This window comes from Callithrix jacchus, chromosome 9 (assembly GCF_049354715.1).
Source record: "Callithrix jacchus isolate 240 chromosome 9, calJac240_pri, whole genome shotgun sequence".
In the NCBI taxonomy this organism is placed as follows: domain Eukaryota; kingdom Metazoa; phylum Chordata; class Mammalia; order Primates; family Cebidae; genus Callithrix; species Callithrix jacchus.
Window position 1 is genome coordinate 109,223,936 of NC_133510.1, and position 23,479 is coordinate 109,247,414.

Sequence of the window (23,479 nt, forward strand, 5' to 3'; positions counted from 1 at the left end):
AGATTTGACCTGGGAGAAGGACTGAAGGATTGTGGCAGCTGTGATCTAAGGGCCAACACAATTCAGCATCAGCCAATTGCTCATATAGGACTTTGGGATGATGGCTACCAGAGCCTTCGGCTTTTCAAGAGAAACTAAAAATAATCGGGATTCTTAAAAAGTGAGTATAATATTAAACATCACTCACTGCATTTTTTTCTTTCAGCTCACTTATTCAATCAACACAAACACAACGAAACAACATATTCAGGAACAACGGATGGGTTAGAAGTTGGGAATACAAGCAAGATTTCTTTTACAGGGATTAACAAGCAAGATAGTTCCTGTACCAGGAGCTCATCTGGAGAATTAGACACATAAAAAGAGGACATGGCATTCAGTGATAAATCTTAGTTAGTGATTTCCAAAGCATAATCCCTGGACAGGAATATCAGGGAATTTATCAGAAATGCAAATCTGCAGCCAGGCACAGTGGCTCACGCCTATAATCCCAGCACTTTGGGAGGCCAAGCTGGGCAGATCACCTGAGGTCAGGAGTTCGAGACCAGCCTGGCCAACATGGCTAAACCCCATCTGTTATAAAAATATAAAAATTAGCCAGACATGGTGGCAAGTGCCTGTAATCCCAGCTACTCAGGAGGCTGAGGCAAGAGAATCGCTTGAACCCAGGAGGGAGCAGTGAGTCAAGATCACACCACTGCACTCCAGCTTGGGAGACAGAGTAAGACTCCATCTCAAAAAAAAAAAAAAAAGCAAATTTGCAGGCCCCAATTTACCAATCAGAAAGCTGAGATTGTTTTAATAAGCTCTCCAGGTGATTCTGATACACCCTAAAGCTGGAAAACCTTCTTGATAATGGAAAACAAAGACGACTTTGGCACAGACAACCAACCAACACACTTGAGCCAAACTTGAGAGCCTCTGCTATCTATAAATCACTTTCACAGTCCCTTCTAGGCTAGATGCTACATTGGTTGCAATCTGGTAATGCACAAGAATGAGACACAAGTTGTATCTTGTCGCTGTAATAAGTAAATTATAAGAACTTCAAAGGCAGGGTTCATTCTACTGTTAGTCTTTTACCCATTCTTTTCATATTTCAGATATCAGCGCAATGTTTAGAAAATACAAGCACTGAAATTTAGGTAGCTTATTAGGAAATAAGAACAATTAACCTGGTGCAAGAGTTCTACCTTTATGGGGGAGAAATTGGAAAGCCTATATGTACTTGCACATTTTCATAACTTTTCTTATAACTGTAAAATATACATAAAACTTAGCATTTAACCATTTAAAATGATGTACAGATCAGCAGCATTAAATACATTCACATCGTTGTGCAACCATCACCACTATCCATCTATAGAACTTTTGCATCTTCCCAAACCGAAACTCTGTACCCATTAATTATGGTGCATTTTGTCTCGTTTTTTTCTAACAGGATTTTTCTTTCTATTGATTTGTATGAGCTCATTTTAAATTAGAGAGGCCAGCCCTTTGTCATCTGCCAATTTGTTTTTTGTTAATTCTATTCGTTTTTAAAAATATGTTCATAGAATCACTAAATCAGGTTTAGAATATAAAATCCTCTATGAATTGACTGTGTTGCCGTCTTGAAAGCCTTCATCATCTCAATGTTATGAATATATTCACTTACATTTTCGTCTAAGTTTTTGTTAACATTTCAATATTTAAACCACATAGGATTCACTCAGATGTATTTTATCCCCAAATGGGTAATCAGCTCTTCAAACATCATTTACTAGACAGGCCATCCTTCCCCTACCGTCGTAAATGTCATCTTTTCATACTAAATTTCTCCATGCGTTGGTATATACTCGTACATCTTCCATTTAGTGCTTCTGAGAATTTTCAACACTATTCCATTACACTCATGTACCATTTATTTAACCAATCACCTTTTATTAGGCACCTTTTATTAGTTCAAGTTGCGTAAATTATGCGTTTACACATTTCTTCGGATTACTTTTTAAATGACAACCACTGTGTTTTGCTGGTCTCAAGCATCAGAGAATTGGCAAGAAATCTGACAGCTGCGGTTTAGAATAACCCGCGCCAGATCTCCGAGCTACACCAGAGGGCGCAGTTTCCCGACTCGGCTTCGGTCACATCCGGGTTCCACCGCAGATTCGAGCTGGGAGCAGGCGGAACCTTTCTGCTGCGTCTCTAGCCAACAAGCACGGCGGGGACAGTTTAGGCCTCCGCGCACCGTTCCCCGGGAGTCTTGCAGTTTGCTTGGGGCAGGGAAGGCGTGCGCGGAGGTTTTATCTGTTTCTGTCTCCTTCGTGAGCAGTATGGACGTGCTGGCGGAGGAGTTTGGGAACCTGACGCCCGAGCAGCTGGCTGCGCCGATCCCTACTGTAGAGGTGAGTGCCAGGCACGCAGGCAGCGTCAGCGGCCGAGAGGCGCCTTGAGGGGGCGTTGCCCAGAGTGTTCGGGCCGGCAAGGGGGCGGGCTTGCGGTTTCTGCGCATGAGCTGGGGTTCTGCGCATGAGCTGGGGTTCTGCGCATGCTCACAGCGTCCCGCGTGCTAGTCTTCACAGCCGGACTCCGCGTGCGCGAGTGAAGGCAAAGCCAGGAAGAGCTGTCAGCCGCTGCTGGGGTGGAGCTCTTCCAATATAGGTGTGCGTGGAGAGCACTGGCCCTCGCACTTACTTTGGGGGACGTATTGCATCTTTTCAGTCTTATAAAGGACACTGAGGGCCGGGGAGCTCAGGCCATTTGCATGAGGGACCACAGCTGGCTGTGGTGGTAAAACCAGATCTTCTGAATTCCAGGCTAGTCATCTTTCTTTTTAACTTGGAGTTCAAGTTGGGGTTGCAGGGGAATTTTAGTTCTGAGTATTTACTAAAGAATTATGCCTGTGTGTTTTCTGGGGGAAAGGCTCCATACGTTTCCTCAGATTCTCAGAGGTTAAGGACAGCTGTCCCACAGCGAGCTGCCTAATGAAGTGTGGCTGTCGACATATCTTGTTTTCTGATAAGGCACATGTTATAGTCTCTCTGAGCCTCAAATTCTGCATTGACGTGGAATAGGGAAGTAGAGACATGTGACCAGAGAAGATAGCAAGGGAGAGATTTCAGGGAGAGAGAACAGGATACTTGAAACCTCTTAGGCAAGACCATTGGATGTTTTTGAGGAAGGAAAGTAAATCCAGTAGTATTCGAGTGAAGAAAAATAGAGGAGAAGAGATAAAAGATGGGGGTTAAGTAAGGGTCTTGATTATGAAAAGTTTGGATAAACATCTGACAGGGCTTGGACTTTGTCTTGGAGCAAAACTTTTGAAGGGTTTAAGCAGAATAGTGACATGATCAGTAAATCTGTCAGATTAATAAGAACCTCCTTGGCTAGGTGTGGTGGCTCATGCCTGTAATACCAGCAGTTTGGGAGGCCGAGGCGGGTGGAACACTTGGGCTCAAGAGTTGGAGACCAGCGTGGGCCACATGGCAAAACCCTATCTCTACAAAAAATACAAAAATTAGCCAGATGTGATGGCATGCACTTGTCCCAGCAACTCAGGAGGCTGAGGTGGGAGAATCACTTGAGCCTTAGAGGTCACGGCTGCAGTGAGCCATTACTATGCTACTGCACTCCAGCCTGCGTGACAGAGTGAGACCTTGTCTCAAGGAAAACGAAACAAAACCTCTTTATACTTTGACAAGTTAAGGAAGTTGAATTAGCAGTTCATCAGATTCAGTCTATGTGTGCATGCAATAGGCTGCTGGATCATCATCAGGCAAAATTGTACTGGCCGAGTGCGGTGGCTCACACTTGTAATCCTAGCATTTTGGAAGAACAAGGCGGGCGGCTCTCTTGAGGTCAGGAGTTCGAGACCAGCCTGACCAACATGGTGAAACCCCATCTCTACTAAAAAAATACAAAATTAGCCAGGCTTGGTGGTGCATGCCTGTAATCCAAGCTACTTGGGAGGCTAAGGCAGGAGAATTGTCTGAACCTGGATGGTGGAGGTTGCAGTGAGCTGAGATCGCGCTGTTGCACACCAGCCTGGGCAACAAGAGTGAAATCCCGTCTCGGGGTAGGGGAGAAAAAGCCAGCCTTCACTGCATTAAAAGCCTGGTACGTGGTTAATCTGGAACATGGACTCTTGTCAGTTTGACTACAGAGTCTTCATCCTTAACTGCTAATCAGACTGCCTCTCCAGAGCGCTGAAGAAATAAGCCTGGGAGATTTCTATTTCTTGTCTGAATTTACACAACTATGAAGTGATCAGTGCCATAATTGCAGCCTTCTGATTCAAGAATAAAGATTCTCTTCTGGCACTCTCCACCATCACCTCTAAAAGGTCTTGAGTTCTTAATCTATGCATGTCTGAAATCTCATTTCCCACTGTTTTCCAACCCAGAACCACTCTTCTCTCTTACCTCCAAACTGGCCTACTTGGCACCTGACTTGTCCCAATCCAGTCTGTTCTTTGCTCTGCAGCAGAGCTGTCCATTTAAACACACAAACATGATTATATTGCTCCCTTGGTTAAAATTCTTCAATCTCTGCCTGCTGCTCTTAGGGCAAAATACTAGTGTTTACCGCGTTTGTAATACATTTCTGCAGTCTGGCCACTTCTTACTTCTGTAGCCTCCTTTCCCGTGATTCTCTCCGTCTCTCCCATGAGATCTTTCTACTCTGCTCACACAGTTCCTTCTGGATCTCTCACCCATTCCTATTTGTAGATTAAGTCCCACATTTCTATGATATAACTTCCCTAGGAAGGCCTTTTGTGATTCTACCAGAAGATGGTAGATCTCTGTACTTGCTGCCATTTCCTTTTAAACTGAGATATTAAAATATTTATTGAAACTTTCCGACGTCAGTGTTTTCTCTGAAACTTTTTCTAGATAGGAGCTCAGTTTTGCTTGAACTGGCCATGCCTGGTGTGTTTTTTTGTGCTGAGGGTAGCACAGCATCACGGTAGTATGATAGAAGAAACAACACAAGCTTTGCAACCAATTGATCACTTATTTGTTGAATAAATATTTGTCATTATTACTGAGTACTTACCTGGTGGTGTATTGTTCACAGGGTTTATACAAGTTCAAAAAATGTGTTTCCTGCCTCCCAGTGTGTTACAGGCTTATAGAGAGAGACATGTTAGCAGGTGGAATAACGTGTAGTAGGTACTGTGATACAGGTAGGAGAGGGATATGTTGGTGTTACAAATGGTAGTCAGCATGTGATACCTGAACTGAGTTTGCCAGATGTGGATGAAGTGTGGTGGTGGGGAAGCATTCCAGATAGAAGGAGCACCAGGACAAGAACCTACACTGTGATACAGGTTGGCAGGAGGCGAGTGATATAGGAACTTGGCAGGAGACTGGAGGTGTAGGCACAACTACTGCTGTGAGGTTAAGAGGTGGTGAAGAGGGTGGGGAGGCACTGAAAAGTTGTAGGGAAGGAGGTGCTTGGCTATACACATGACATACACACTGGCTTTAGTGTTGTGCATTGAAAGGGACGAGCAGGAAGATTAGACGTATTACCGCAGTCCAGGTGAAAGATTATGAGGGCCTCAGCTGGAACAGGAGCAGAGGATGAATGTGAGGAAGGTTAAAAGGAGGTAGACTCAGTAGAACTTTTGTTTTCCAGAGAGTTAGGACTCGTAGGTATCTAATTTGGGATTGAGCGGGATGAATGGTGATATTCACTGAGATTGGTACTAGTGCTGAGGGGAAGATTTAATTTTAGACATAGTGAGTTTAGGTAGCCTCGGAGGCCATAAGGTATCATGCCCAGTCAATAGTGGGACAGGCCCATACCCAGTAGCTTACTTCAGCAGTGATATTCGCTCACTCATTTGTTTGTTCATTCAGTGTTTATTGGAGTCTTTTAGGTGCCAGGCACTGTGGTAAACAGGATACACAGGGTCACTGCCCTTGAAAGATCCTACATTTGGTACTGGGGAGATGAGGGAAGCTAAACAACATTTTCAAACAGTGTTGTTTGAAATCCTCCTTCCCCAACCCTGCTTGAGAATGAGAAAAGACATCGCCAGGGATAGAACTTTGAAGAACATCAACATTTACAGGATGGCAGAGGAAAAGCGGCATGAGAAGGCCCAGCCACAGGGAGGAAAGACATAAGAGAATGATGTCACAGAGCGTTGTAAGACAGTGATTGGCATGGCCAAATACTGTGGAAAGGGAACGTGATGGGGGAATCAAGGGAGGTCTTTTGAAGTAGCAGCCTTGGTGACCTCTGTCGAGCTGTTTCACAGGCGTGTAGGTGGGAGTCCTGACGATAATGGAATGAAGGAGTGGGAAGCAAGGAACAGAGAAGCTAAGTATGGAGTAATTTGGGAGAGATTGTAAGCTGAAGGGCAGGGAAGAAAGTAGTCAGAGTAGTTGCTGGGTCAATGAAGTTTAAATTTGTTTTATTTTGAGATGGAGTGTCACTCTGTCACCCAGGCTGGAGTACAATGGTGCAGTCTTGGCTCACTTGAACTCCTCCTGGGTTCAAGCAATTCTCCCACCTCAGCCTCCCAAGTGGCTGGGACTACAGGCACCTGCCACCACACTCGGCTAATTTTTTTGTATTTTTAGTAGAAATGGGGTTTCACTCTATCGGCCAGGCTGATCTTGAACTCCTGACCTTGTGATCCGCCTGCCTTGGTCACCCAAAGTGCTGGGATTACAGGCGTGAGCCACTACTCCTGGCCTAATTTTTTTTTTTTTAATGGGCAGATTTGAATACTTTACTGGTTTTAAATAGAATAGGTTGACTATCAAGGACTGAACTGGGGCAAGGTTTCCAGTCTTCAGGAGAAGGTTGGCAAGATTGTGTTCATGGCAGAAGGCTTAGCCTTAGACTGAGGAATGGACCATCCTTCCTTTTAAACAGGGGGAAACGAATATGAGAAGGGATGTAGAGAGAGAAATTTGAAGATGTGGGAGTATTAGCTCATAGGACTGCTGTAACAAAGTAACCACAGACTAGGTGGCTTCAACAACAGAAATGTATTTTCTTGTGGTTCTGGAGGTTAGAAGTCTGAGATCAGGGCGACAGCAGAGCTGGTTCCTTCTGAGGGCTGTGAGAGAGGATCTGCTCCGTGCTCTCCCCCACTACAGGTGTTTGCTGGCAATTTTCAGCATCCCTTGGCTTGCAGGAGCTTCACCTCGACCTCTATCTTCATCTTCACAGGGCATTGTCCCTGTCTGCATCTCTGTGTTCAATTTCTTTTTTTTATAAGGACACTGGTTGTATTGAATTAGGGCTCATCTTAATGACTCATTTTACTTAGTCACCTTTGTCAAGACCCCATCTTCAAAAACAGTTACATTCTGATTACTGGGGGTTAGGACTTCAGCATATTATTTTTGAGAGGGACACAGTTCAACCTATATCATTGTCATTTTTCTATTTTTAAATTTAGGCATAATTTATATAATAAAATCTATGGATTCTAGATACTCAGTTACATTGGTTTTACAGTTATGTGCTATATGTGGACATTTCCATCACCCCAGAAAGTTCCCTTATGACCTTTTTCTGTCCCACCCACCTTTTCATTTCTGTCATCCTAGATTAGCATTGCCTGCCTCCCTTCTGGAAAATGTATTTGACTGTATCCAGGAGTCTCCCACCCTCCCGGGCCACTCCTTGGTCTCCTTTGCTGGAGCTGCCTCCTGCTCCTCCTCTGTAATTGTTGGATTGTTCTTGGTTGGTCTCACTTTGTGGAACTCTTCTCCATCTACACTCCATAGGTGATCTCATCCATCACATGCCTTTAATTGTCATCCAGTTGTTAATATCTCCCTAGTTTACATCTCCAGGCTACTCCATTCCGGAATTCCAGACTCATTTGTTGCCTCCTTGACATTTCCACCTAAATGTCTAACAGAGATCTCATTAGACACCTAAACCAAATTTCTGGTAGCCCCCTCCACACCTAAACCTGCTGTTACTACAACATTTCTCATCTCTGTAAATTGTAACTAACCCTCTAGTTGCTCAGGCAGTATAGGAAGCAATCACCATATGTGCCAGCCTTCTGTAGCCCTGAGATGAGCTCTGACCAGACGGTAGTTGAGAGAATGGGAGTGAGAAAGAACTCCCTTTGGGTCTTGAGACCCAGCTCCTCCACCAGACTCTCTGAGCCTTATTTTTTTCCCTTTATCAAACTGGCAAACCCCACTTAGGAAGTGTCATGAGAATAAAATAAAGGATTGAAAAGTGCTTAAACTTTTGAGTCATCAAGAAGAGATTAAGTTATATTCTATTTAGAAAATCTGTAGTGTATGTATATACATACATATTTATATGCATGTGCACACACGTGATTTCCATAAAAGTGGTTAAAATTTGTTCTTTTTGTTTCGATTTACTTTTCCTTTGCTTATTTTGGTACAGTAAAACAGCTTATGAAAGTATTGTTGCTGGTACAGAGTTCTGATATTCTTCTTGTTTTGGTTCACAGGAAAAATGGAGGCTGCTTCCAGCATTTTTAAAGGTAATTATTTCACGTTTAATAATAATTGCTTAATTTTCAGATGAAAAAGTCGAGAAATAAGCCATTAAAAAAAATTTTTTTTTGAGAGACAGGATTTCACCATGTTGGTCAGGCTAGTCTTGAACTCCTGACTTTGTGATCTGCCCTCCTTGACCTCCCAAAGTGCTGGGATTATAGGCGTGAGCCACCACGCCCAGCTGAAATAAGCCATTTTTTAAAGATTAAGTTTTTGTCACCAACGTTTTTTGATTTTGTATAGCTGTGTTGCTAGTTTTGGTATTATAAGGTAAAATCCCTGACTGAAAGGTGCAGGTTTGCGGAGTGGTAGTCTAATTTTAGAGAGAAGTAGTAAAACATGCATAGCAGCATGACAGATGATTAAAAGCCAAAGTACTATTGGCAAAAGAGTGATGGTCAGAGAGGCCCACCCAAATGAAGTGAGACATAAATCACATCTTAAGAGAAGATGGTTTAAGCTGAAAGCTGAGTGCAGAGAGCATGTCTCAATCAAGGTGTTCAAGAGGAGTCTCCACAGGGTCTGCAGGAAATAGCGACCAGTCAGGGGAGCTGCTGAATATGAAGTGATGTGGTGTCGGGCTTCAGTTCAGTTTCCAAGAGCTTACGCTAAGAAGTAGTGAGTACCACAGTGAGAGACCACTTGGCACCCTCTAGGATAACTATAATCTGAATCAAATGTTAATGAGGATGTGGAGGAACGGGAACCATCATGCTCCACTGATGGGAAGGTAAAGTGTTATAGCCACTTTGGAAACAGGCTGGCAGTTTCTCAAATGGTTAAACAAAAAGTTACCGTATCCTCCAGCAATTCCATTCCTAGATATCTGCCCAAGAGAAAAACATGTGTCCATGCAGAAACCTGTACACAAATGCTCATAGCAGCATTATTCATAAAATGGACATCAGCTGCTGGATGGATACACAAAATGGGATGTATCTGTACAATGGAGTATTATTTGGCAATAAAAAGAAATCAAGTACCTTACATGCTGCAACATGGATGAATCTTGAAACCATTGTGCTAAATGAAAGAATGGAGACTTGAAATATGAGGCCAGGCGCAGTGGCTCACGCCTGTAATACCAGCACTTTGGGAGGCCGAGGTGGATGGATCACGAGGTCAGGAGATTGAGACCAACCTGGCTAACATAGTGAAACCCCATCCCTACTAAAATACAAAAAAATTAGCTGGGCATGGTGACGGGTGCCTGTAATCCCAGCTACTTGGGAAGCTGAGGCAGGAGAATCGCTTGAACCCGGAAGGCGGAAGTTGCAGTGAGCGAAGATTGTGCCACTGCACTCCAGCCTGGGCAATAGCACGAGAGTGCGAGACTCCATCTCAAAAAAAAAAAATGAGTAGAGTTTGTCCAGTTCAGTTGGGTGCTGTGGATAGAGGGGAGAGTGCTGGGAAATGAGGCTGGGAAAGTTGTCAGGGCCAGATTTCTTGTCAGATTTGAAAGCCATGCTAAGGATTTGGCTTTTCTTCTAAAAGCCATACAAAGCTATTGAGTTTTTAAGTAGGGGAGTGATCAAGAATCAAATAAAATGGTAGTAAGATCAAGAAATATTATTTTCTTTACCCCTAGAAGACTGAGTCTTGCTACATTGCTCAGGCTGGATTTCAACCCTTGGGTTTGAGTGATCCTCCTGCCTCTGCCTCCTGAGTAGCTGTGACCGTAGGAATATGACACCTTGCCTGGCCTTTTTATTTTTTAAAAGGAGCTGTACATAAATGGAGAAGAAGGTGCTAGGCCCAGTGGCTCACGCTTGTAATCCCAGCACTTGGGGAGGCCAAGGCAGGCAATAATTTGAGGTTGGGAATTTGAGACTGACTAGCCTGGCCAATATGGTGAAACCCCGTTTCTACTAAAAATACAAAAATTAGCTGGACATGGCGGCAGGCACCTGTAATCCCAGCCATTCAGAAGGCTGAGGCACGTGAACTGCTTGATCCTGGGAGGCTGACGTTGTAGTGAGCTGAGATTGCGCCACTGTACTCCAGCCTGGGCAATAGAGGGAGACTCTGTCTCTATTTTTTTGTTGTTGTTAAAACCTAAGATACAAATACACACATTAGCCCAGGCCAGAATCATCAGTATCACTGTCCTCCATCTCCATGCCTTGTCCCACTGGAGGGTCTTCATGGACAATAATACATGGAGCGATCATCTTCTATGATAGCAGTGGCTGCTTCTGCAATACTACCTGAAGGACCTGCTGGAGGCGCTTCTTGAGGAAAGGGTCACTCTTTTCACAGATATACTCTATGAAATCAAATCAAGTCGTAAGTCATTAGGTGATAGGAATTTTTCAGCTCCATTATAATCTTATGGGACTGCTGTCATATATGTGGTTCATAGTAGAACGAAATGTTGTTATGTGGCACATGGCCATATATTCGTGTACTCATATTTTGATTTCCAAGAGTCAGATTTCTTCTCAAGGAGGAAAACTCTTGAGAATATACTAGTAAGATGATGTGGAAACGGAATTAGAACACATTAATGAAAAGATTTATTAAATTCGTGGATTTTTTCCTCACTTTTTGAGAAAAATTTGATGTTCACCCATGATTAGATTCCATTACATGATCTATTATTTTGTTGCTAACCTATCTTTACTTTCTGTTTAGGTGAAAGGCCTTGTGAAACAGCATATAGATTCATTTAACTATTTTATTAATGTAGAGGTAAGCATCAGACATTAGACATAAACTAAGGATTAATTGGAAGCGGGAGTCTTTCCTAATGTTGCATTTTCCACTGCAGATAAAGAAGATAATGAAAGCCAATGAAAAGGTTACAAGTGACGCTGACCCTATGTGGTACTTAAAGTAAGGAACCAACTATTCTTAATTTGCTATTTGGGTTATGTCTAACATTTTTAAAAGTGAGTGAAGTGGCTATCAAAATTCTTTAAAAATCATTGTCTTGGTCGTGCGTAGTGGCTCACGCCTACAATCCTAGCACTTTGGGAGGCCAAGGTGGGCAGATCACCTGGGGTCGGGAGTTCAAGAGCAGCTTGGCCAACATGGTGAAAACCTGTTTCTACTAAAAATTTAAAAATTCCCCAGTCATGGTGATGCACATCTGTAATCCCAGCTACTCGGGAGGCTAAGACAGGACAATCGCTTGAGCCCAGGAGGCGGAGGTTGCAGTCCCTGGAGGCGGAGGTTGCAGTGAGCTGAGATTGTGCCTCTACACTCCAGCCTGGACGACAGAGTGAGACTCCAGCTCAAAAAAATAAAATAAAATAAAATAAGATAAAATAAAATCATTGTCTCCTATTATAAAGTGCTCAAATTACATTTTTAATTGTCAAATTATAACGAGTTATGAATGGGAAGTTTTTGAAACTATTAAGTTTTAAATATTTAAATTTTTATTTTGAAATAATTTTAAGCTTAAAAGAAAAATTGCAAAAATAGTACAAGGAGTTCTTCAGTATCCTTTGCCAAGCTTTCACTGATATTAACATCTTACATAATCATAGCACAATAATAAAACCAGGAAGTTAGCACTGATACGATGTTGTCTACTAATCTGTAGATCTCATTTGATGTTTTCTCACAAATAATCTTTTTCTGGTGTAGGAATCAATCCAGAGCTCCATGTTATGTTTAGTTGTCTTGTATCCTTAGTCTCCTCAATTTTTGAAGTCCCCCAGTCTTTCTTGGTCTTTCATGACTTTGATACTTTTGAACAATCTACTCAATATTTGTAGAAGTTCCTTGAATTTGAGTTTGTATGACATTTGATCATTATTAGATTGGGTTGTACATTTTTGGCAAGAATACCACAGAAGCAATGTTTTCTGCTGTTCTCACTGATTCATATTGGGGTTACAGATGCCAGTATATTTTATTACTGATGATTTTAACTTTGTTCACCTGGTTAAGGTAGAATCTTCCAGATTTCTCCACTGAAAAGTTATTTTTCCTTTTGTAATTAATAAGTATCTTATGGGGAGATTCTTTGTGACTATGCAAATACCGTTTCTCATAATTTCGCCAATAATTTTAGCATACATTGATGATTTTTTTTTTTTTTTTTTTGAGACGGAGTTTCACTCTTGTTGTCCAGGCTGGAGTGCAATGGTGTGATCTCGGCTCACCGCAACCTCTGCCTCCTGGGTTCAGGCAATTCTCCTTCCTCAGCCTCCTGAGTAGCTGGGATTACAGACACATGCCACTGTGCCCAGCTAATTTTTTGTATTTTTAGTAGAGACGGGGTTTCACCATGTTGACCAGAATGGTCTCGATCTCTTGACCTCGTGATCCACCTGCCTCGGCCTCCCAAAGTGCTGGGATTATAGGTGTGAGCCACCTTGCCCGGCCCACATTGATGATTCTTACAACAGTTATTGTGGTGCTTACCTGATGGTGAACCTTTATTTCCATCATTCCTTCTGCATTGATACTGAAATTCTATATGGAATAGCTTTCTCTTCCCCTCATTTATCTCTCTATATATTAATTTATATCAATTTGGACTCATGGATGTTTTATTTTATTCTATGAGTACTCTTATATATATATCCAGTACTATCATTTTTCTGTTGTTCAGACTGTTTTAGCTTTGACCATAGGGAGACCCTTCAAATTGACTCCTGTGTCCTTTCAAGATGCCACCATAATTTTCTGAGTATTCCTTTGCTTTCTCATACCATAAGATGTGGTTCATCTGGTATGTCCCTGTCTTGTGTTGGGAATCCAAGGATTCCTAGAGTTCCTTTTACTGGAAAACAGTAGTTAGAATCCAAGATATGGACACTAAAACTTCAGCAGGCAGAGTTCGGAAATATGTGCATGTATATGAACACATATGTGCAGACACATCTGTATTTCTTTATCCTATTCATTTTTACATATATTAAAAAACATGCAGACTGATATCTCCAATTTCAGTTCAACACTGCAGGACTCATTCTAACGTTTTCCCTTTCCTTACTCGTAACTTTTATCCCAATAATGAGAAATCTGACTCCCATTATCTGCACTTTTTTTTTCAATCCTAGACTATACATAAAGTTCCAGAATTGTTAACTCATATCTCTGTGAGTATAAGATTTACTAGAGTGTAATATTTGTGCACTGCCCTTTTTATCTTTAGCCTTACAATATCCAGTGAAAATATTGTCTCCCAGGGTTACTTACATTAGTTCCTTTATTTTTTCAGTATGTGAAACATTATTATGATTGTAAGAGTTAGACCTGCACAAAAAAGTATATTCAGAAAATAGTTGTTCCACTTCCAGTTCTTTCCACCTTCTTCCCATACCATCAGTCCTCTCGCTTTGTACTTTGCTCTTTCTTTCATTAAGTGTTGTTTTTAGGGAGCTGTATTTCTAGTAATTTTGTAAAGAGATTTATAATTTTTTTTTTTCGAAATGGAGTTTTGCTCTTCTTGCCCAGGCTGGAGTGCAATGGCACGATCTTGGCTCACTGCAATCTCTGCCTCCTGGGTTTGAGTGATTCTCCTGCCTCAGCCTCCCAAGTAGCTGGGATCACAGACATGCACCACCATGCCCAGCTAATTTCATATTTTTAGTAGAGACGGGATTTCTCCATGTTGGTCAGGCTGGTCTTGAACTCCCAACCTCAAGTGATCCACCCACCTTGGCCTTCCAAAGTGCTAGGATTATAGGCGTGAGCGACCATGCTTGGCCCATATTATTTTTAAAAAGATACTTTGACAATGTTTTCCCTCCTTTGTAAAGCTATATGTACTATCACTTCAAGCATATCTCCAATTTTAATACTCAATTTGTCATCCTTATCAAGATAAGCATTTGTCAAAACATAATCTTTGCATTTGGAAGGAAAATAGCTTGTTTGTTTTTATGGTCTTTGAAGAAGTGTAATTCATACTGCACTAACTTGCTTTTCAGATATCTTAATATCTATGTTGGGCTACCTGATGTTGAAGAAAGCTTCAATGTAACTAGACCAGTGTCCCCTCATGAGGTAATTATGAACCTTACTTTAATTGGACTTGCTTGAACTCAGAGTCTGCCCTTAATATATACTCTTAAAAGATAATTTAAAAATGGGGCGGGGTGGGGGATATTCTTTTGAAAAAATCAGAGTTCAATGTGGGCCGTACTTCTGCAGAAGGAGCACTTTGAAGTGGTCAGGACTCTATTACAGAAAGAGCGGTAACTGTCAGATTCCTGATTCTCTTTCAGTGCCGTTTGAGGGACATGACATACTCTGCCCCCATTACAGTGGATATTGAATATACCCGAGGCAGCCAGAGGATTATCCGCAATGCCTTACCCATCGGCAGGTGAGAAATGAAATCTGTATTAGAGCTACACTGCCTGGATGCCAGCCCTGTGATGTGACCCCATTTCCACATCTGAAAAATGCAGGAAATGCTGCCTATTTCATGGGTCAAAAGAGTCAGTACATATAAAGCACTTCGAATAATGTCCAGCACATAGTTGGGGTTGTTACTATTTATTAATGGTAAAACTGTTCCTAAAAATTGAGGAAAATGTTTTCCTTTCCTACTATAACTCTAATGCTAGGGAAACACTAGGTACAATAGGATTTCAGTGAACTCTCCTAGATGGGTCTTCTTGGTGGATTCCAGGTATATTCTAAGTTTGAGTTTTCCTGGAATTTAACTCTCTCTCATCTATAAGTATTTAAGGGAGAAACTATTTATTTGCCTGGCACAAATTTGGAACTGATAGCATCCACTTGGATTTTTGCAGTCTGCCTTTTCTGATTAGGGAAATATATACACTCTCTTGTAGAAATGGACAAAACCCACAATATTCTGAGTTTAATAATGGTATTAGACTTTAGATTTAATCCACATAATTTCTGTTCAAGTGTTTTTCCCGTCTCAAAAGTGCTAAGAGCTTAATAAACATCCATTTGTTCAACAAATGTACACCAACTCCCTGTCACTTATGTATGATGCTGAGTACTTAGATGAGTAAAAGATACATAAAATACAGCTCCTGTTGGCTGCCTTCATTCACAGCTGTCAGGGAAGACAGGTGTATGTAATTACGGCACCATTTGCTAAGTGGTCTAGAAGTCCAGAATTTTATGTTAAAGCAAACATATATTTCCCTCAAAGGAAGGGGTAATTTGTATTGTTTCTTTCCTCATTCTTCAGTTAGAAAAATAAGTAAGATATTAAAATATCCTGGTTTTAGCAGGATTATTTATCAGTGTTAAGATGAGAACTTCTTTTTGTCTTATATACGGACCATACTTGTGTCCATTTAAATTTTGGACCCTTGCTAAATTATATACTGGATTGACTTTTTTGAATGAAAGGCAAGAGAGACTAGAGGAAAATATAAATCAGTAAGATTTTGGGTTTAAACCTGGTTTAAAGAGGGAGCATGTAACTAATATTTGTCGAATACCTACTATGTGCCATACTGTGATAGGCAATATTGTTTGTTAGCTCTGCATTAATAAAAATGACCTCTATTAATTAGAATGCTTATATGTACTATGCATTATCTAAATTACATACATAATCTTGTTTATTTTTTGGAGTAAAAAGATTTTAGTTTAATCCAAATTGTATTTGTATTTGGTTAGAAATCAAACCGTACATAAGAACATTTGATTCAAAACAGTGACCTCCCTCCCTCCCCTTCCTCACCTTTAGACCCATTCCCAAATTCATAACAATTTCTGTTATTTTTTCTGAGGGTTATTATACCCATAACTTTATTTTTTATTGTGTGTGTGTGTGTGTGTGTGTGTGTGTGTGTGTGTGTTTTGTTTTGAGACAGTCTCACTCTGTTGTCCAGGCTGGAGTACAGTGGCATGATCTCAGCTCACTGCAACCTCTGCCTCCCAGGTTCAAGTGATTCACCTGCCTCAACTTCCCAAGTAGCTGGAATTACAGGTGCCTGCCACCACACATGGCTAATTTTTTAATATTTTTAGTAGAGCTGGGGTTTCACCATGTTGGTCAGGTTGATTGTGAACTCCTGACCTCATGTGATCCACTCACCTTGGCCTTCCAAAGTGCTGGGATTACAGGTGCGAGCCACCATGCCTGGCCAATATTCATAGCTAAATGTGATGCTTTGACCTCTATTTCCTGATACATTAAATATAGACACTATTTTTTGCCTCCTGATATATGGGATGTGGCTTAGCTTATATGTGTCACCTACTTTGTTTCTCCTTTCCTCCTCCAAATTCTCCTTCTTGTTTTAAATTCTCTTTTTGTTTGCTGTAGGAACTGTAATATTTTATATCTTTATGTCATATTATATGACTTTAGTCAGTGAGTTCATTTCCCTTGATGTGAAATGAGAATATTCTTTTTTTTTTTTTTTTTTGGTTAAATGACTTACTGTATAACTTTATTTCATATTACATAAATATTAAATGCTCAGTAGATATGCAGATGACAAGCAATATATGACAAACTATAAAGTAATAGTTACATGCAGAGTTTCTTGGATTTTTAGTGTCTCTAAGAATTAACTGAAGCCTTTGTTAAAAATGCAGGCTTAAAGGCCAGATTTAATACAAATAGGATGGAGTCTAAGAACCTGTAAATTATTAAACAACTGATTAAAGATAGAGAGGTTCCTATGAAGTTAGGCTTGTCCTGATTTCTTATTTGAACTGGACAAGTGGAAGGATAATAGGTAGGACAGGGTGAGCATTATTAGAATCAAAGTAGAGGCCAGGTGTTTTAGCCTAGCTAAAGAAGCTCAGACTAGAAAAGACCTCCAGGATCAAGCTAAAAAATCTGGGGATTAGACTCTTGAAATTAAGGTTTCCGAACAGGGGGATAATAATATGATAGTGACTTTTAAAGGAATATTGAGTTGATCAGATGCACTGCAAGCTGGAAAGCCAGCGCGAGGGTTCAGAATGAGATGATAAAGGTGAGCATTAGGAAGGAGGTATTTATAAGAAAAAATAAAATGTCAAAAGACACTTTGGTAAAAAATGTTCCTTTCACATACTTAAGGATAGGCAGTTAAAATTAAATACAACATTATAAAATACCCATGTCAAACATAATAATAACAATGTCAGTAACAATATGAATGAAATAATCTTCAACAGGTTTTTCAGATGTTTACTTCCATGATTCCTGACACTACACAGGAGCTTAGTAACAGTTGGTATTGCCTTCTTTTAATGGGGTTTTCAGGGCAAAATTTTCTTTACTTTCATGATGAAAAGCCTTTGAAGGATCAAAGCTTTTGATACCTAGGACTTTATTCAATTCATCTTGAAGTTTTGTCTCGTTTTTTTTTTATTTTTAGCAAGCAGACAGCGGAGTTTTGATACTTCCGATTTGAGTTGGCTATTTTCATCTTTCAACTTCACAACATGCTTGATTTTTTGTTTTAAATTCTGATGACCCAATAATTTAGCATATGAATCTCTTATTTTATTTAGCTGTTCCTGAGCTGCACTGTGTTCATTCAGCAGTGCCTGTTTTTGTGCTTCAAAAGCATCTATTTGTAGCTGGAAAGCATCTATTTTATTTTATTATACAGTCCTTTGTAAAGGAGACGCCACTTGTTAATTTCTTCAGTTAATTGTGCCGTTGTGTTTCCAGCTTTTCTTGCTGCTTCATCTTCCAGTTGTTTTCTAAAATCTTCCTCTTGTTGCTTGAGTTGGTTCTGCAAATCAGTTATTTTTTGAAAAGAAGAAACTGATTTCTTTAATTTCTCTTTCTTTTAGTGCTGAGTTGGGCTGTAGATCTAGAAGCATCCTTGCATATTCTTGACTTGAGCTCTCGGTTGCCACACCCTGAATATCTTCTGCATTTTTTCCAGCCTTGGCCATTTTTTCCTGTAATGATGAGTTCTGCAGCTTAAGATCTTCTATCTCACTGGCTGTTAATGCTTTATAGCTTTCAAATTGAGCAGTAACATCTTCAAGGCTTTGCACTATACTGTTAAACTTTTCCTGCAAAAGCAGAGTGGCCTGGGTATGAGCAGCACTACTTTTCTCCAGTTCAGCCTCTTTCCCTTTCAGCTTTTCTTCTAGGAGTTTTAATTCTTCAGCTCTAGATTTTGTTTCCTCTTCCAATTGCTTGACCAGCCTTTCAGATTGTTCCTCCTTTTGCTGTAATTTATCAAGTTCATCCAGTGCTTGTTTTTATTCTTCCTCAAAGAGATTCTTCTCTTTAACCATCTCCTCTTGAAAAGAACACAACTGATGAAGACTAGAAGATAATTCTTGTAATTCCTTTTGTTGAAGCTTTTCACGTTCCTGTTGTTCAAGAATAAACTTCTGTTTTAGGTTTTGCATCTCAGCATTTAGATATTCATTATGTTCTCTATTCCTGTTGACATGATCTTCTTTTTCTTTTTCAAGCAGCTGACCTTTTGCATTTAGGTCTTCTTCTTGTTTAGATAATATAACAGTATTTTCCTCAATATACTGCTTAAGCCTTAAAATGTCATGATTCTTCTTCAAATTTTCTTCTAACTGGGCAATATCTAGATTGTATTTTTCCACTTGGTCTGAAGCACAACTAATTTCTTGGATATATTCTAAGAGTTTTTCTGTTTCAGGTTTTTCATCAATCTTTTCTTTCTCTATTGAAACAAGTTTTCCCTCCAGTTGGGCTGTTTTCCCCTAAGACTCTTTGAGACTCCTTTGGGTGGCCTGCAGCTTCATCTCCATGCCTTCTTGCTTAGCCATCAGATCCCTCATCTTTGTTTCTAAGTTTCATCAGCTTTAAGGTTAGAATTCTCAAATTCTTCTGGTTACCATTTTCCAAAAACTTAGATTTTAGTAGTTCATGAGTCCTGGTCAATTCAATAAGTTGTTTTTCCAGTGAGGCATTATTTGCAGAGAGAGATGTTTTTTCCCTGAATGCAGCATTTAGCCTTGCTTCCATCTTTTCCAACTCAGTTTCCAGATCCTGGATCCGCCTGTCCTGAGCACCACGTTCCTGTGTAAGAACACAAATCTCTTTTTCTAATATCTTCCAATCTTTACCATTCTTTTGAGATTCTTTTGATTCTGAAGACTTAACTTTTCTAGCTGAAGCAGGCAAGGTAGTATCTTTGTTAACATTGAGATTTTATTTAGAATCTTTTTGTTGTTTAAATTTTTGTGGTTTCTGAAAGGATACTGGTCCTTTCAATACCTCTGAAGTTTTAACATCATAAGCACCTGGAGATGGTGCACAACCAGAAGAGTCATTGAATCGTTTCAGGGGTGCCTTAGGAAAGGACATGTTGACGGCCAGCTTCAGAAACCGAAAGTCATTGGTACTCCTCCGCAACTGAATGCGGATTCAGAGGATTATCACTGCCTCTGAAATGAGCATATTCTTATTCCTATCTTCCCATTATGATTTCCTTTTCAATCTGAGTTATTTAGAAGACTTAAAATTTCCCAGTTGATGCTTTATGTCAAATTTTGGAACTTTGTAGACCTGTTTCTATAAATATTTCATGTTTATTTGGAAACAAGGGGTATTCTCCAGCTGTTTTGGGCCATTGTCTGTGTTTGTCCTTCAGATCAAACTTGTTAATTGTGTTGTTTAGATGTTTTGTATATCTTAATTGCCTTTTGATTTGTTTGTTCTGTCAATTAGGCATGTTAAAAATCTCCCACTATGATGGTGCATTTGTCCATTTTCCTTATGTTTTTGTGTATCTTTGCTTTTTTGAAGCTATGATAGTAGGTGCATAGAAGTTTAAAATTGTTCAGTCTTCCTGGTGAATTGAACCTTTGATTATTATACATTTATCTTCTTTATCTCTGGTGATATTCTTTGCCTTGAATCTTACTTTATCTGCTTTTAGTATAGCCACATTTGCTTTCTTTTGGTTATATTTCTGGTATATCGTTTTAAAAAAATTATTGTTTTTTAATCTTTTATATGTGCTGGGCATGGTGGCTCATGCCTGTAATCCCAACACTTCGGGAGACTGAGGCCAGTAGATCACCTGTGGTCAGGAGTTTGAGACCAGCCTGGCCAACATGGTGAAACCTTGTCTCTACGAAAAATACAAAAATTAGCTGGTTGTGGTGGTGCACATCTGTAATCCCAGCTACCTGAGAGACTGAGGCGTGAGAATTGCTTGAACCCAGAAGGCAGATGTTGCAGTGAGTCGAGATTGTGCCACTGTACTCCAGGCTGGGCAACAGAGCGAGACTTTATCTCAAAAAAAAAAAAAAAAAAAAAAAGAACTCTTATATGTCATTGTGTTTTAAGTTTAGTTGAAGTAAACTACATATGGCTAGATTTTTAAAAAATTGGTCTTGAGTATGTAGTTCATTTATATTTGTTTTATATATATACATACATATATTTGAATATAGATCTGTCAACTTATTTTATATTTTAAAACTGTGTAGCTTTTCGTGTTTTATTTTATTTTTCCATTTTTGTTTCTAAGATAATGGAAGACTTTTTTTCTCACCCTTCCCCAACTGATTCAAAAGTCACATACAGTATTTCTGTTTATGTTTACCTTGGAAATTTTGAAAAGCATACTTAACGAAGTTTGAAAGTAAACAATATCTTTATTCTCCTCCTGGCAAGAACAAAGACCTTAGAAAGCTTTCACTTGGATCAGATCAATCACTTTGACTTACATGCTTTTGTTGTACCAAAGTTTTGTTCTATGTTGTTTTGTTTTGGTCTTTTTGAGACAGGGTCTCACTCTGTCACCCAGGCTGGAGTGTAATGGTACACTCATGAGTCACTGCAACCTCAACCTTTTGGGCTCAAATGATCCTCCCACCTCCAACCTCCTGAGTAAGTGGGACTATAAATGCACCACCACATCTAGTTAATTTTTTTTTTTTTTAAAGAAATGGGGTTTCACCATGTTGCCCAGGCTGGTCTTGAACTCCTGGGCTCGAGTGATCCACCCACCTTGACTTCCCAAAGTATTGGGAATTGCAGGCATGAGCCACTGTTTTTGGCTTGTTTTTTTTAAACCCATAAATTAGAAATTGTTATTGTCTTATAAAGTTAAGAAGTTTATTTAGTATATTAACTTATCTCAGTTTTTGTCTGAAAATATCCTTACGTTGACTTCATTCCGAGTGAGTACTTAGTGGGATACACAAATTGAGGTTGGCAGTTATTTTCTCTCAGAACTTTGAGCACATTGCTCTGTGATTGATTGTTGTGAAGTTATTGTGCATCCAGTCATCCTTCCCTTTTTAGTAGCTTCCCTTTTTTTCCAGCTGGGCTTTAAATCTTATCTCCAGTTTTAGTGTTTAGTATCTTCACTGTGATATGCTTAGGTGTAGCTTTCTTTTTCTTTATGTTGTGTATATGTTACTGTGAGGATTTATGGCTTTCATATATCTTTAAAAATTTACAGCTATTATCTCTTTGAATAGGGCTTCTCACCCATTCTGTGTATTTTCACCATCTAGAAGTCTGATTAGATAGTTATTGGTTGTTCTCTCTCTATCCTTCCATGACTCTTAAATGCTTTCATATCTTCCATCTCTATGTCTTTCTGAAATATATTCTCAGTAATTTCTTCAGATGCCTTTTTTAACTCAGTAGTTATATCTTCAGCAGTACAAATGCATTATTATCCAGCCTATTTCTACATTTTTAAGTCAGTGCTTAAAATGTCCATTTCTAGTAAGTTTTGCTTAGTTCTTTCTCCCAAACTGCCTGGTTAGTTTTTGTAGCCTCTTATTCCGTACACCTTGATGCATTGTGCTATTTCCAAGTAACTGATGAGAATCACTTTGTCTTCCATGAGGGAAGCTGTTGCTGTCATTTCTGACTCTCACTAAAGCCTGTATGCAAAGTTTAAACCAAACATTTGAGTTTTGTTTTGTTTTGTTTTTGGAAGCAGAGCCTCGCTGGGAGTGCAATGGCACAATCCCAGCTCATGACAACTTCCACCTCTGAGTTCAAGCAATTCTCCTGTCTCAGCCTCCTGAGTAGCTGGGACTATAGGCACACACTACCATACCCAGCTAAATTTGTATTTTTAGTAGAGATGCGGTTTCACCATGTTGGCCAGGCTGCTCTCAAACTCATTGCCTCAAACGATCTACCCACCTTCGCCTCCCAAAGTGCTGGGATTGCAGGCATGAGCTGCTGCACCCAGCCTGAGTTTTTATCATCTGTACTAGATGAGCAGCATGCCTGAGAAAATACTTAGTTTTGCTTGGCTTCTGTGTAATTGCTATTCCTCTGCCTTTTCTAATATGTATGTAGGCAGACCCCTTAGTGAGATGTGTTCGTCTATGTTTTGCATACAATACTGCATGTTTTATATTTTTTGCAATTCAGTGACAGTCTAATGTGATACTTTCTTTTGTTTTATTTTATACAGAATGCCCATAATGTTACGTAGTTCAAACTGTGTTCTTACAGGAAAAACGCCAGCAGAATTTGCCAAACTGAATGAATGTCCTTTAGATCCAGGTATGTGTAAAGTTAGATTTGTCCCACTTTCCTTTTTCTTTTATTCTGCTGCTGCTGCTGCTGTTGTTTTAACATTTTGTCTCAAAAACAGTACCAGCTTTTCTACTTTATAATGAACTTGCTCAATAAAGCTATGTTCACAAAACACCCAGAAATTTGTCTCCAGCTTTATGCTATTAGCCAGCGTGCCTTCCTCCCCTCCCCTCCCCTCCCCTCCCCTCCCCTCCCCTTCCCTTCTCCTTCCGCTCCCCTCCCCTCCCCCTCCCCTCCCCTCCCCTCCCCTCCCCTCCCCTCCCCTCCCCTCCCCTCCCCTCCCCCCTTCCCCCATCCCACTTCTCCCCACCCCCATTCCCCCCTCCCACAGTGGTGTGATCTTGGCTCACTGCAACCTCTGCCTCCCAGGCTCAAGCAGTCCTCCCACCTCATCTTCCCAAATAGCTGGGACTACATGCTTATGCCACCATGCCCAGCTAATTTTTGTATTTTTAGTAGAGATGGTGTTTTGCTGTGTCATCCACCTGATAACCTGGACTTACAGGCATGAACCGCTTCGCCCAGCCCTATTAGTCTGTATTTCTAAAACACATACTGCTTC

At 40.3% G+C, this 23,479-nt stretch overlaps 1 protein-coding gene and 1 pseudogene across 7 annotated transcripts in view; one reads left to right on the forward strand and one right to left on the reverse strand.

Annotated features, from left to right (window-relative positions):
* Positions 1-2,240: 2,240 nt before the first annotated feature.
* Positions 2,241-23,479, forward strand: part of POLR3B (RNA polymerase III subunit B) — a 144,209-nt gene continuing 122,970 nt past the window's right edge. For 3 of the 7 annotated variants that reach the window (XM_078337180.1, XM_002752939.7, XM_017976339.4), the window contains exons 1-7: positions 2,241-2,387; positions 8,450-8,482; positions 11,133-11,189; positions 11,269-11,333; positions 14,390-14,465; positions 14,687-14,787; positions 22,793-22,884. Coding sequence is in view for 5 of the 7 variants with exons in the window: in XM_002752939.7 (XP_002752985.2) it covers positions 2,316-2,387; positions 8,450-8,482; positions 11,133-11,189; positions 11,269-11,333; positions 14,390-14,465; positions 14,687-14,787; positions 22,793-22,884 (496 nt within the window). In the remaining 2 variants the exon portion in view is untranslated. Of the gene's footprint in view, positions 2,388-2,553; positions 2,644-8,449; positions 8,483-11,132; positions 11,190-11,268; positions 11,334-14,389; positions 14,466-14,686; positions 14,788-22,792; positions 22,885-23,479 lie in introns of those variants that run through there. The other 4 variants (XM_078337182.1, XM_035258510.3, XM_035258511.3 and 1 more) reach the window with 3 other exon arrangements.
* On the reverse strand, positions 17,544-19,736 carry LOC100405758 (hyaluronan mediated motility receptor pseudogene; annotated as a pseudogene).